Source organism: Neoarthrinium moseri, assembly GCF_022829205.1.
Source record: "Neoarthrinium moseri strain CBS 164.80 chromosome Unknown scaffold39_Wmoseri_CBS_16480, whole genome shotgun sequence".
NCBI classification, from domain to species: domain Eukaryota; kingdom Fungi; phylum Ascomycota; class Sordariomycetes; order Amphisphaeriales; family Apiosporaceae; genus Neoarthrinium; species Neoarthrinium moseri.
Window position 1 is genome coordinate 1 of NW_026055153.1, and position 12,617 is coordinate 12,617.

Sequence of the window (12,617 nt, forward strand, 5' to 3'; positions counted from 1 at the left end):
TTTTTCAAATCTCCACGGAATGTCTACTCCGCACTCATTCCAGCTCTTTGAAGGGCCGTTTTGCCAAGAATCCGCAAGTGGTACAACCAAGGTGATGCCATCACACTCAGCTTTGCCCTGGTCTCAGGCGGGACCACCACAGTAGCACCTACAGCTGAATAGCCTCTGTCTACTTGGGTTCCCATGAATCTTGTGCAAGCCTTCGTCTCTTTGAAGAGCATTGCTTAGTGGTGGAATTTTCTGATAAGACGTTGCACATAGACCGAGAGATGAGTGGATGGAAGCCTACCCGCCCCAAACTAGACATCGATGACATAATTCCAGTTGAGTTCCCCCCTCGTAAATAGTTCAGATACCAATGAACAGACTTTGATGGTGTTATTTTCATCCCACTCTGACGCTGCGAGCATTGTAGTCTTATTTCAAGCAGCCGGCCGATTGGGCTGCGTTGTTACAAAGCTGTGGTTATCTCTCCTATACAGCTCGGCACTTGTGTAATTAAGTGACAGCGGTAATTCAATACCAAATGAAATGCTATGAGGCCGGATGTGTTTGGAAAACGGGTGCGACGACTCGGAGACTCTATACAGCGCTGGAAAGCAGCTAAAATCGCACAGTTCCAGTGGGGCCGAGTCGGGAATTCCAGGGCCGAACAACCGATCAAGACTTTACTAACTCATTTATTGAATGCGACATTTACAGTGTCCTGTTCAAGATGTTTAATAGTGAAGTGAATGAGGTAACAAACGATCAATATCACATCGATATCCTACGTATCACCCTCATATCTGGGGGAAAAAAAACCCTCTGCACAAATTCACTGCAACTCAAGCGCTGGTGCCATGGCCGCGACTGCCACGGCTTTGGAGGCACGGAAGCACTCCCCGACTTTGGCGCGTCTTCTGAAATCCCGACTCGCCCCAGCCCGCGAATCAGCTCTCTTAAGTGCTGCGATGAGCGATGAGAAGCCCCCAAAGCCGGCGGCTGGCGACTGCTGTGGAAGCAGTTGCAATCCATGCGTCATGGACCTTTATCGCGAAGAACTGAAGGTCTGGAAAGAATGTGTCGGGTACCGGACATCTCTTGGCGACATGAAGACCGCCTCAAACTCGAATTCTTCAACTACAACGACGGAGGAGAGCGACAGGCATCCAGGAAAGATGCCGGGGTCGTTTGACTGGTGACTGTCTGAAGCTGCGGACTTAGCAAGTAGCGATACGCACAGAGAAGAGGCTTCCGCATTTCGCAGCGGTTTCAGTGCCGTGCCTATTTCTGTGCCCTGCGCAAGAAATCCTCACTCTGGGAACTCAACAGGGGGTGTCAAGAGACCATTTACAGAGTCGTATGCATCTCTGTTGCTGCGACCCTCTGTCAAAAATCGAGCCACCATTTCAGCTGCCCTTTCCGCGTCATCGTCGGCATCTACGGCCTTGAGAGCTTGATCCAACCGCCATGGCTCCCAAGCTGCGCCGAACACTTTCAAAGTCTCCGAGTTGATGAAACGATCGAACTCGAAATGGCCTTGCAGTGTGAGGACCCTTTCTGGCTCGTATACTCCTTGGACGACGCAATGGCTTGTGCTTCCCACCAATATCCAGCTATCTGGCCAACGCTCTGGTTCGGGGATCTTGACATGGTCGGCGTGCACGAACTGCAGCCGCAGTGACTGGGAATCACTTTGACCTCTGCCGACAGCTTCACAGAACCTCGGCGAGAGCGTTATCTCCTGCACGCCCAGTTCCCAACCGTTCGGGTCCTTCTCGACGCATACACCGAACTCTCTGAGCAAGCTCTGACATAGCAACTGATGCCCGAAGCAGCTACCAAACATTCTTATCCTTGGGTGGTTTTGGTACACGTCCAGCACGTAGGCGTCCAACCTGCGAATCCACTCTGCATCATCATGTGCCGAAGCCGCCGAACCAGTAATCAGAATCGCATCGAAATCAGCAAGCTCCTCAGGATATTGGCCCTGGACGACGTCGAATTCTGACGAGTGTATGCTCGTCCCGGAGCGGATGCGCGATGCGGCTGCTGCCAATAGAGATTGAAAGATGGCACCATATGAAGCAGCCTTTGCGCGGACGTTTGGTACCGGTATGTCCGCATTGAGCATAGCCACGCGAACGCTGCGTGTAGCTACCATCTTGTGGCAGAAAACGAAAGACGTGAAATAAAAAACTGAATGACTCCCCGTATTACTGGAATTGGAAGTCCCATTAGAGAGGAGTTGCAAGGCTGTTTCGATGCTGGACCAAATGAAGTTGCTCAAAGGCACTCGAACCTTGATAAGCCTATATCGGCCTCGAGCCCTAGCGCTATACGCTCCTGATAACAATCGCATCGTGGGTCTGCATAGTGGAGAAAACGCAACGTAATTTGGTCTGGTCATGGTGGAGTAGCGCTAACACGCAAGACCGGATACTGTGAAATGCCGGCACGGCCAAGCCCGCGATGCCCACGAACACGGGAGTCCGGACTAACTAGTACTAGGCCCAATCACACCCATGAGACGGAATGGGCAGTATGGCTCCTAGGAAGACCCCGTGGGAGCTGCCGGGAGGACCTCGGAGTAGCGCTGCACCAAATAAATGGGTTGTTGTACCGTGGTGTATGGCGTTTCTGGTGGATAGCACCGTGCCGTACCTAGCTGTTTATGCACTCGGGGGTTGGCAGTCGATCAATTGCCATATTTCTATGCTGCGGCCGGTTCCCGGGTATCTGGCGCGGCATCATGTTTGGGAATATGGGAAGTGGACGTTGTAGAGCAGCAACCATCAGAGAAGACATTCTACAAGAAGCAAACATAAACGTCTAGGTGGGGTGGACGAGTCAAATTAGCCGCTGTGATTCAGTCTTCCGTTATGATTCGTCTGGCGCTTAAGACAAACAGAGGAAAGGCGTAGGCGCGCGTGTATATGCATAATGTGAAGTGCAAGAGTTGTGTAGTTTTGACCAGTAAGTTAGTAGCAGGCGTTGGAGAGAGCCAAATAACTACATACCTTGATGGCCAGCAATGATAACCCGACGTCTTGGCTTCTACCGGACCAATCATATCGCACGTAATTCAGTGACACGGGATGCTCCCCACGCTTGGCGACATATGGCATTCAAGATGAAAATCTGCGAAAGACACACGGCAACGGCCCATCGTGTTTCATTTTTCACGGCCGTCATCTGAGAAAGGGACTGTAGTATTTCTGTGAACTTTCCCCAGAGTAAAACGACTCGCAACACCATTGTATATCAATCCTATTGCAACCTAGTTCCAGATCGAGGTTCAGATCCAGACCCAGAACGAGAGGCAGTCAGCCCATCCGTGCTAGCCTCAAGATGGAAACCGACGTTAGCCGAAAAGAGGCAACCATAGCATCCCACGTTAGGGTGTTTGTGCTTGGAGATGAAGCTCAGTCTAAAGAGGAGCGGTGGCTGGTCCAGAAGCTCGGTGCGTACTACGGCTACTGAGATGAATGGCTAAAAGGAAGGAATGGCTGGCTAACTGAGACGTTACAAGACTTCTTCATCCTGACATATTGCTGCATTAGCTCCTTCTTCAACTACCTCGACCGGGCAGCTTTCGCAAATGCCTACGTCGCTGGACTACGAGAGGACTTGCAGCTGGAAGGCAACGACTATAATGTCGTTCTGGCCATGTTCACGGCAGGGTCGGTCATCGGGCAGATCCCTCACGGAATCATCATTCAAAAGGTTGCTCCACGCATCTGGCTACCACTGATGGTCCTCGTGTGGGCTGCACTGACGATGTGCACGGCAGCCTGTACGACCTACGCCCAACTCTGTGCCGTGCGCTTCATCCAGGGCCTGGCTGAGGCGAGCACGTACTGTGGTACCATCTACATCATTGGGTCCTGGTACAAGCCGCGCGAGATTGCCAAGCGCACAGCAATCTTCACAGCGTCAGGCCAGGCTGGGACTATGTTTGCGGGGCTTATGATGACAGCTATCTACACCGGAATGGAAAACAAATCACTCAGAGGATGGCAGTGGGTGTTCATCATCAACGGCATAATCACATGTCCAATCGCCATTATGGGCTTCCTGTATTTCCCGGACACCCCTGAGTTGACACAAGCATCGTGGTTGAACAAAGCCGAGCGGCAGTTGGCCTTGCTGAGGCTTCCCCCTAAGAAAGCCGACGGTCATAACATCAGCCCCTGGTCACTGATTACGCGGACTCTGACTTCACCAGCATTGTATATCCTATGCTTTTTTGCAGTCATCACTGGGGCGCTGGAAGCCTTTGTCGTGCAGAACATCTTTCTGTTGTGGTTAAAGTACCAACAGAAGCACTTCACCCAGGCGCAGATTAACACGTATCCCCTCGGAGTTCAGGCGGTCGGTATCGTATCTAATTTCCTGGCAGCGGTGCACATCGATGCGACAGGGCGACGAGTGCCCATGGGTGTCCTGGCTTGTATCTTCCAATTGATATCCGCGATTATCTTATTGATCCCCAACCCGCCCTTTGCGGCGACGTTCTTCGCCTACTACCTTTCGGGAACCTCTTACATGGTAAATCCGGTGTCATATGGATGGGCGAATATTATCTGCCAGCGTGGCGGTGACGACGCAGTGCGGTCCATCATTCTGTATTCGATGAATGCCGCCTCAACGTGCTTGTACACATTCTGGGGGATCGCACTCTACCCAGCATCGGATGCGCCATATTGGCGAAATGGATCCATCGCCATGATAGTGGTCGTGTTTGTTATGATTGGCATGGTGTTGGTGGTGAACCAGCTCGACAAGAAAACGCTGGCTCGCCACAGTGACACAGCCGTTAGGGACCTCCCAGATCATGTACCAGATGACGCCATTTTGGACGAAAGGTTAGATGACGACTGCGATGACCTGACCGGATCTGAACGAAGCTTACTGATGGGACCCCCAACCTCTAGGTACACCGAAGACAACACCCGGAAGCGACGCTCTTCGTGAAACCGAATGGACTGGACTGGATCCTTACCAATAGCCCTCTGGGATACGAGGTTAGATAATGGTGGAGAGACCGTCACTGTTGCTGGATGCACTGGACGTATAGGTCTTTTGGAAATCGAGTGGTAGTTCCCGCGGAGCCTTTGTGGTTTACCGGTTGTAGCATACTTCCTGGGTGGGCAAAAGCCATACGGCTGTCGAACAAGGCCAGATCACAGTGTAGCATAAGGAGGATGAGTCCTCCATGAATGCACAGCCTGCCTAATTGAGGTCATCCATGCCGGTGTAAGGCATACGCATGAGCTACCTAACTCGTTTCCAAGCTTTGTTTGTCTCACTTGGGTGATTGGAACAAGGGCTATAAACTGAGATGATCTACTACAACTCTTGTTAGGGAACTACCTAGGACTTGGGGGTCTTCTGCTATCAGCCTACTTGAGACATTGAGAGCGAGATGGAGTCCAACGAGCTGTAGCATGCGTTCTGAATGATCATGCATTCAACGTTACGAACGTTGAATTACCGTTAAAGAGCAAAATGGAACTGTCATAGTACTACTGGACGGATGCTTGAGTTTCAGTTGGAAGGCCTGAATGTTACAAAAACACATGGAGTAGCAAACTACCTCAGTTTCGTGGGAGTTGAAGCCCCTTTAACTCCCATGAAGCCCAAAGGCTGATCAAATGACTGAAGTTGAGTTTAGCCTTATTACAGCTCTGCTATTCAACCCCTAAGGGGAAAAGCAGTTTTTAGGAACAACCGTTAGCCGCTAAGCATCTATGACAAGCTTCGGAAGTTTAGGCATAAGCTAGAAGGAAGACCCAACCGTGCCTTTCAATTCCGAGGACCGATTGGAGCTCTAATGCAGACACTTGTTCGGTGACCGCGTCCGCTTTGTCATTCCTGTCCATATATAGTCTAAGCCGTGGACGGAGCGTCATTGGCTATGACATGCAGTCGATCATGCTGCAGCCCGGGGTGGATTACAAAGCAGGACTGGGCAAAGCGACAGCGTCTGACATTCATGATATAGGGTCTTGAGGGTGGGCCGTGCACGCCTTTAACCCTCACTCGGACAATATCACCGCTGGAGGCCTTTGAGTGAATCCGGCAGACAACTTTATTACCCAATCAATTTGCCTGAACGCTTTGCTTCGACACTGCATACGAGTTTGCTACCCTCCAGAGGCTTGGGAGCGAGCTTGGCAATGCGTGAACCCCGGCATCACCGGCACCCACTAGTCTGAAGGAGAGCGTTGCTGCGTTCTGTTACTGGACTGACCAACTGGACTAACTTGGTCGTTTCTGCGCCCAGGAAATATGGCCGTCACCAGATTGCCAGGTTACAAGAGTCGGGGATGGGTGGTGGGTGGTTGGTGGTACGGCTTGAAGATCAATACGCTAAATGTGCATATCGCCGGCGCCATGCTTCTATGTACCAACCTGTACGAACTACCCGGCCGGCCGATACCAAGAGTCCAGCCGAGGAGCTTAGCCACGAGTTCCATTGGACGGATTATACCGTCGTAGAAGCTGGCTGCCTTGTCTCTAGTCTCTAATAGACCCTCGGGTGTGCATCATTCGGGGGCCTAACCGTGATGGCTTCTACGCATAACCAACCTGACCTCGAAGATCCTGCCGCAAGATATGCGGCTGCAGAGAGCCGTTCACTGCGGGTGATCCACCAAGGCATAGCGTTGAATGAACCCATGCTGATCTAGGCCAATACGAGTGCCAAATAAACGATGCTGCCCGACACTGCAAGGGCTATGGTGACAGCCGAGAGTTTTACCAAGTAGGATTGATGTGTGAAAAGAGTTGGGAGCCGCAATCAATAATCGGTGTTGTAGAGAAGACGCCATACTTGAGACAATGTAAGTTGGACCGACCGCACGTGACTTGTTGCTAGCGCTACGGCGACCCTTGGAAAGACTGGGCTCACTCATTTCGAGGGACTCGACTTATGAATGAGACACCGATAGTGAGACCAATGTTGGCATTGATTGTCGGAGGTCGATTTCAGCCCACTCGGGACAGACTTACAGAAACCTACAGATTGCCCCCCTCGTGAAATCAGTCAGTCGTAGGCGCTATTTGGGTTGGGACGGGATCCTCACCGCCAAGGCTCGGCGGCTCCTACCCGGACCGTGCAAAGGCTCTCACTTGCTCGCTTGCTCGCCTGACGATCCCCAACCCCTGGAGGATTCAACCAACTGCCACCCATCCGCATACCTAGACCCATTTACATAATCACCTATCACTTGCGGGAGAACTTTCACACGTGGGACTCGTCGCACCGGTGGCTTAGTTAGCTAAGCTGGATTCGTTCGGAAGCAGTGCAGTATAAGCTCTTGCTGTCAAAAGGGCCATCATGGCCGGCCCCTCGGTTCCTGGTCGTGCTGTGGATGACGACCTCAGCCCTGACACGGCAGCCACGGAACCCACGAGCATCATTACTCCAGAAGCAGACGAACCAATCATGACGCTCAACGCTGTCGAGGCTCTCTTCCGGGGAAGCCAGCAACATCTGTTCGCAACTAACCCGGAAGAAGACGACGAGGTCGCTCTCCCTGATGAGGAGTTCTCCCGCCGAGTGGAACAGCTCAGCCCAGTGCTCTCAACACTCCGAAAGCTGTCCGCATCGCCGTCCGGGAGCGCAGAACTTCTCGCCATCGCCCAGAAGATCGGAGACGGAAGCAGAGATGTTTCATGGAGGCTGCCCCTGGGCCAGTCCGGGGTCTTGAGCTTCTTCATTGGCATTATAGGAGGCCAGGACGTGCCGCAGATGATTACGGTTCACGCGCTGCGCGTCATTGGCAATTCGTGTGCAGACACGGGTAAGTGAGAGTTCCGTTTGAAAGGCCCAATTCTGCTTGACCTGTTTTGTTTGCCTTGCCCAGTCTGCCACAGAGACAGCAAGAAGTGGCGGCGAACATTGATCTCCTGGGCTCGACTAGTTTGACTGACGATATAACACAGATGAGAACAGAGCCCGGGTGGTTGCGGCAAACTGCATGCACAGGATTGTCAACCTTCTCAACAACGACTCTATCATTGCCTTTGTTATCCCGGTGCTCTTCAACATTTGCGTTGACTACGAGCCCGCTCAGATCGCCGCCTACAAGGCCGGCATCAACCCTGAGCTTGTCACCCTGATCTCCACCCCGGAGCGGCTCGCCAATGCCAATGCCTTCATGAACATCATCTGCAAGCTGCTTGGCCTGGTCTCGCGCCAGGAGCCGGAGGCCAACTTTGTCCACCCTGCCACCCCTTTCATCCTCCTGACGCTAGCCGCAACCCCTGATGCCGACCTCGAGGACTTCCTGGCCCAGACGTCCGTCGCACTAACCTACCTCTCCAACCAAGTCTTCCAAGATGCGTTTCTAAAGACCCCCAAAGCCGTTTCCCTGCTGCTGGAGGCCTTCTCCAAGGCGAGTGTCGCCTTTGACATCAGCACAGGGGATCCGGATGAAGCCGCGCAGCTCAAGAATGTCAAATCCATCTTCACACAGGCCCTAGCTGACGTCTCGGCCAACCCCCTATTCGCCTCAGCCTGTCCGATTGGCAGCGGCGAGGCTCAGACACTCCAGCGGTGGATTGCAAACCCGTATATCGAGCTCCAGAGCGCAGCATGTCTGGCACTGGGCAACCTCGCTCGCTCGGATGAGGCATGTGTCGCCTTCGTACAGAGCGCGTCGATACATCGGCCCTTGGTCGCAATCTTATCCAGTCCCTCCAATACAGATGCCCAGCTCTTGCACTCGGCCCTGAGCTTCCTTAAAAACCTAGCCATCCCAGCACCGAATAAAGCTATCCTAGGCGAGGCGGGCATTCTGGAGCCTCACGTACTTCCACGTCTCTGGGCCCTGGACACCCAGGTCCAAGTGCAGTTCACGTCTGTCTCACTGACGCGGCTCCTTCTGGTCTCCAGCCCCGAGAACGTGAAGAGAATGTGCGCGCCTTTGAGCGCCGACCCTTCGTCGCCGGCGAATGAACGAGACTACCTGCACATTCTCATCAGCCTGTTCCTACGCTCGGATCAGGAACCTACGAAAACCGAGGCTGCGCGAGCCATGGCTGCCGTTCTCCGCGTTCTGCACTCGACACCTGATGCATCAACTCTCCTCCCGACCCCGTCTCCCACTACGTCTCGGGCCGCGTCCCAGGCTTCTATCGAGCACTCACCCACGTCCTCACCCAACTCCGTTCCGCAGCCCGCCTCTTCGAGCTTTACGGCCCCTACGGCCCTAGAGACCTTCTACGACAACCACGATACCCTTCCCAGTGCCCTCATCTACCTCGGCACGCAGAAGAAGTTCCCCGTCCTGCGGTCTGATGTGTGGTTCGTCATGGCGCTGATGTCGCGGACTCCCTCGGGCGCCTCCATCGTCGCCAGCTGTCTGCAGAACATTGAGCTGCTGCGGGCCCTGCTCGAGACGGTGACGGGCCACGACATGCTGGCCGGGCTGGAGGAGCTCGACACCATCGCCGCCGGCAGCCCGGACAGCCAACAACTCGTCGCCGGGGCTCGCGCAGACAGCGCCGAGGCAGGCGTGCCTGGCATGCTGCCGCAGGGCCTGGAGCCGCAGCAGGTCGACCCGGCCAGGAAGGCGGGCATGGAGCGGGTGGACCGCGAGAACGGGCTCGTGCTCATCGCCGAGCTGCTGCAGCGGTGTCCCGAGAAGCTGCGCGTGCTGCCGCTGGAGACGTTCCGCGAGATCCTGCGGACCGGCGGCGAGCTGGTACTGAACGATCGCGCCACCACCGCCGACGGCGAGGGTGGAGGCGGTGCGGCTTGACTAGACCCAAGCACACTGATGATGCTGGGCTGGAATATTTTCATGGCTGACACGCGGGCCCTGGACTTTGAGGACATGCTCGGATTGATGCTCCGGCCTTAGGTGGAAGGGGAGAAGATCATAGGGGCCAAGTCAAGTTGCGTGCTTACATCCTGGAATAGATTTTAGCATGAGGTTTCTCTGGAAATCATGGATACCAAGGCATGGCTACTGGGGGCGTAATCCTGTTGCCTTGATAGTCTGTCTACTTGTATACATGAGACAGCACGAAGGGCAAGTACATGGACATCAGGCATCACTAGAGGGCCAGCCGACCCCGATATTGGGGCAATGCATTGCTCAGGCAGGAAATAGAACTTCCATCCCGTTGGTATTCATCTTGCCCGCATGCGCATGGCCAAAGTGCATGTCCTCTCGGCTTCCGAGATACTGACTGGATGCCCCATGACCCTGAAGTGCGAAAACAGACGGTCAAAGAGCATCTCAGACTGTCGGTCGTGTAAACCGATCTTGCTGGTCCAGGCCCCTTGGTGACCTGACACTCCATTGATCGTACCGGATTGTGTTCCAGCTTCGTGGTCGGTTCAGATCGTTGGCGTAGCGGACTTTGAATGATTCTTTCCCAGTCTCAGTCCTGATTCTGAGGATATATCTGCATGTTCACTACAGTGCAAAGTAGTCAGTAGCACCAGGAAGTCTCAATAACCTGTAGGTCAGTCAAGGTGGCAACATCGGCAATCACATGGGCAAGTCCGCGTCAAGTCACCCAGAGAAGCCAGTCCATAAAACGCCAGTGCAGCATATGCAACTGCTGACTCGGCAACGCAGCACCAAACATATGGACAACAGAAGCCGAAGCGGCCTTTTTTTTTTCTCCCCTCAGAAGTTCCCTTGTGGTTTGTCCAGAGATGATGAATTATCTTTTTCATTCGTCTTCTCTAGTTGACACGCGGCATGAGACCAGACCATTCCCTGTAGATGACCGACCATCGCAACCGCCGGGGCAACAACGCACGAGAAGAGTAAAGCAGAGCCCAAATTCGCGATGATGATGATTGATGCCTTATCCGTACTCCCGTAACTGACTGTCAATCTCCATCCGTCCTTCCCCTTTTGCTGATCCTTGCGTCGTCTATTTCTTGTTGGCCTCGGCCTCGGCGGCGTCCTTCGCGCGCTTCTCCCGCTTGCCCTGCTGCCTCTTGTTGCTTCTGGCGATGCGGAGCGTCGTGTAGGCGCCACCCTCGACGGCCTTGGGCATGTCGCTCTTCTTGACCTCGGTGATGCCCTTGGGGACGTGGACGATGGGCAGGGCGGACGACAGGCTGGAGACGGTCTTCTCGACGGAGACGTCCTTGCTGTCACCGGCCTTGGGCTTGCCGGCCTTGCGGGGGAAGACGACGAGCTTCTCCTTGTAGGCCTTGAGGCGGGCAACGTTGACGGAGAGCGACTCCTCGCTCAGGTTCTGGCGGCGGGCATCGACGGAGATACCGATGGTGGGAGCGTACAGCTTGGGGATACCAGCGGCCTGGAGGGCGGGTTCGGTCAGTATAGAATGCTACGAGGTGGAGGGAGAAACGAATTCTCGGGAGGCTTAGGGGCCATGGTGCCTTGAGTCCTCTCGAGAAAAACGTCGGGCGTTCGGGGTGTACCTTCAGCTCAGCCAGGGTGAAACCACGGCCGGCACGGACGCGGCGGTTGTACTTGATGGTCGGGCATCGCACGATGGGGCGGAGCTTGTCGACGGGACGGGGAGCCAGAGCGGCAGCCTTAGCCTGACGGGCATTGCGGCGGCGGATCTTCTGGGGAGCCTGGATTCGAGGAAAAAAACCAATGTTAGAGATCGCTGTTCCTCATCGCACCACTTCTCTCTTCCCATCGTGGTTCCTCTCCCGTCCTGGGGCATTCAAGAATTTCGTACCTGGTCGAAGTGGGTGCGAACCCGGCGTTGCCAATCCTTGCGGAAGTCTGGGGGAGAAAATGTCAGTCGTGCGTTCTTCGGCCTGTCTTGCTGCCAAGGCCCATCGAATTCGCTGGAGCGGCGGGAGCGGGAAATAGAGTCTGGGACGTACGGTTCTTCTGGATCTGGTTGTTGTGCTTGATCGCCTAGATGCGCGGGAAAAGAAACTGTCAGCAGCCATCGTGGATTGCGGCCAGACGAGGGAGCAACAGCCAGCAGCAGCTCGTTGAAATCGTTGAAGATAGAGAGAGAGAGACAACGGCAACGAGAGCTCCTCGCTGCTGCTCGCTGTTGCCGCACAGGGAAGCCGGCAGGACGAACGTACCATTGTGACTGATTGCGATCAACGGGAATGGGCGATGGTCGAAGAAGGAGATGTTGCTGTCGGGTTAGTATCCTCGCAGTCTTCGATCGGGCGGGCGGGTTTCGACGTTCGATCCACGGCCTGGCAAAAATTCCCACTGGTTGCGCTTCGGGGCAACCCAGGGCAGAAAAGCACGTCCCACCCCACACCAAAACTCTGCAATTTTTCCCGCGCAAAGGGCACAAAAACCCTAGCCTGCCTTTAGCTGGGCCCATGTGTGGCGGTGACTCTGTGGCTTGCCTGGAGCTAGTGGCAGGGACCCGCTTTCTTTTCCTGCCGGCCGCCTATCTTATCGATTAGACGCTCGAGGTCCCCTGGGCAAGCCTGGAAATCCTCTGGAAATCCTCTGCCAATCCTCTGCCAGTTCTTATCGGGTTACATACAGTACAAGTCACATCTTATCGCGGTAATCAAACGGAGCCGTCTCTCCCACTCCCAAAGACATGACCAAGTTGGCTGCATGCATGCAAGCCGTCTTGTCAAGACACATACAGCCGAGTTGCCTTGATTGACTTCACAATCTGTATACCAGTTGCATGAC

The 12,617-nt window shown here is 54.3% G+C and overlaps 4 protein-coding genes across 4 annotated transcripts; 2 read left to right on the forward strand and 2 right to left on the reverse strand.

The window, feature by feature from the left end:
- Positions 1-1,294: 1,294 nt before the first annotated feature.
- JN550_008890 (uncharacterized protein) lies at positions 1,295-2,146 on the reverse strand (the record flags this gene model as incomplete). Its single annotated transcript, XM_049320901.1, has 1 exon — positions 1,295-2,146. One exon carries the CDS (start codon positions 2,144-2,146, stop codon positions 1,295-1,297), a length of 852 nt encoding a protein of 283 aa, XP_049169006.1.
- A 1,187-nt stretch (positions 2,147-3,333) lies between these two features.
- On the forward strand, positions 3,334-4,959 carry JN550_008891 (uncharacterized protein; the record flags this gene model as incomplete). The annotated part of the gene is made up of 2 exons (XM_049320902.1): positions 3,334-3,445; positions 3,515-4,959. The coding sequence occupies 2 exons, from the start codon at positions 3,334-3,336 to the stop codon at positions 4,957-4,959; spliced, it is 1,557 nt and encodes a 518-aa protein (XP_049169007.1).
- A 2,368-nt stretch (positions 4,960-7,327) lies between these two features.
- Positions 7,328-9,755, forward strand: JN550_008892 (uncharacterized protein; the record flags this gene model as incomplete). The annotated part of the gene is made up of 2 exons (XM_049320903.1): positions 7,328-7,793; positions 7,936-9,755. 2 exons carry the CDS (start codon positions 7,328-7,330, stop codon positions 9,753-9,755), a joined length of 2,286 nt encoding a protein of 761 aa, XP_049169008.1.
- A 1,132-nt stretch (positions 9,756-10,887) lies between these two features.
- On the reverse strand, positions 10,888-12,040 carry JN550_008893 (uncharacterized protein; the record flags this gene model as incomplete). The annotated part of the gene is made up of 5 exons (XM_049320904.1): positions 10,888-11,280; positions 11,405-11,563; positions 11,674-11,720; positions 11,825-11,858; positions 12,038-12,040. The coding sequence occupies 5 exons, from the start codon at positions 12,038-12,040 to the stop codon at positions 10,888-10,890; spliced, it is 636 nt and encodes a 211-aa protein (XP_049169009.1).
- Positions 12,041-12,617: the final 577 nt, after the last annotated feature.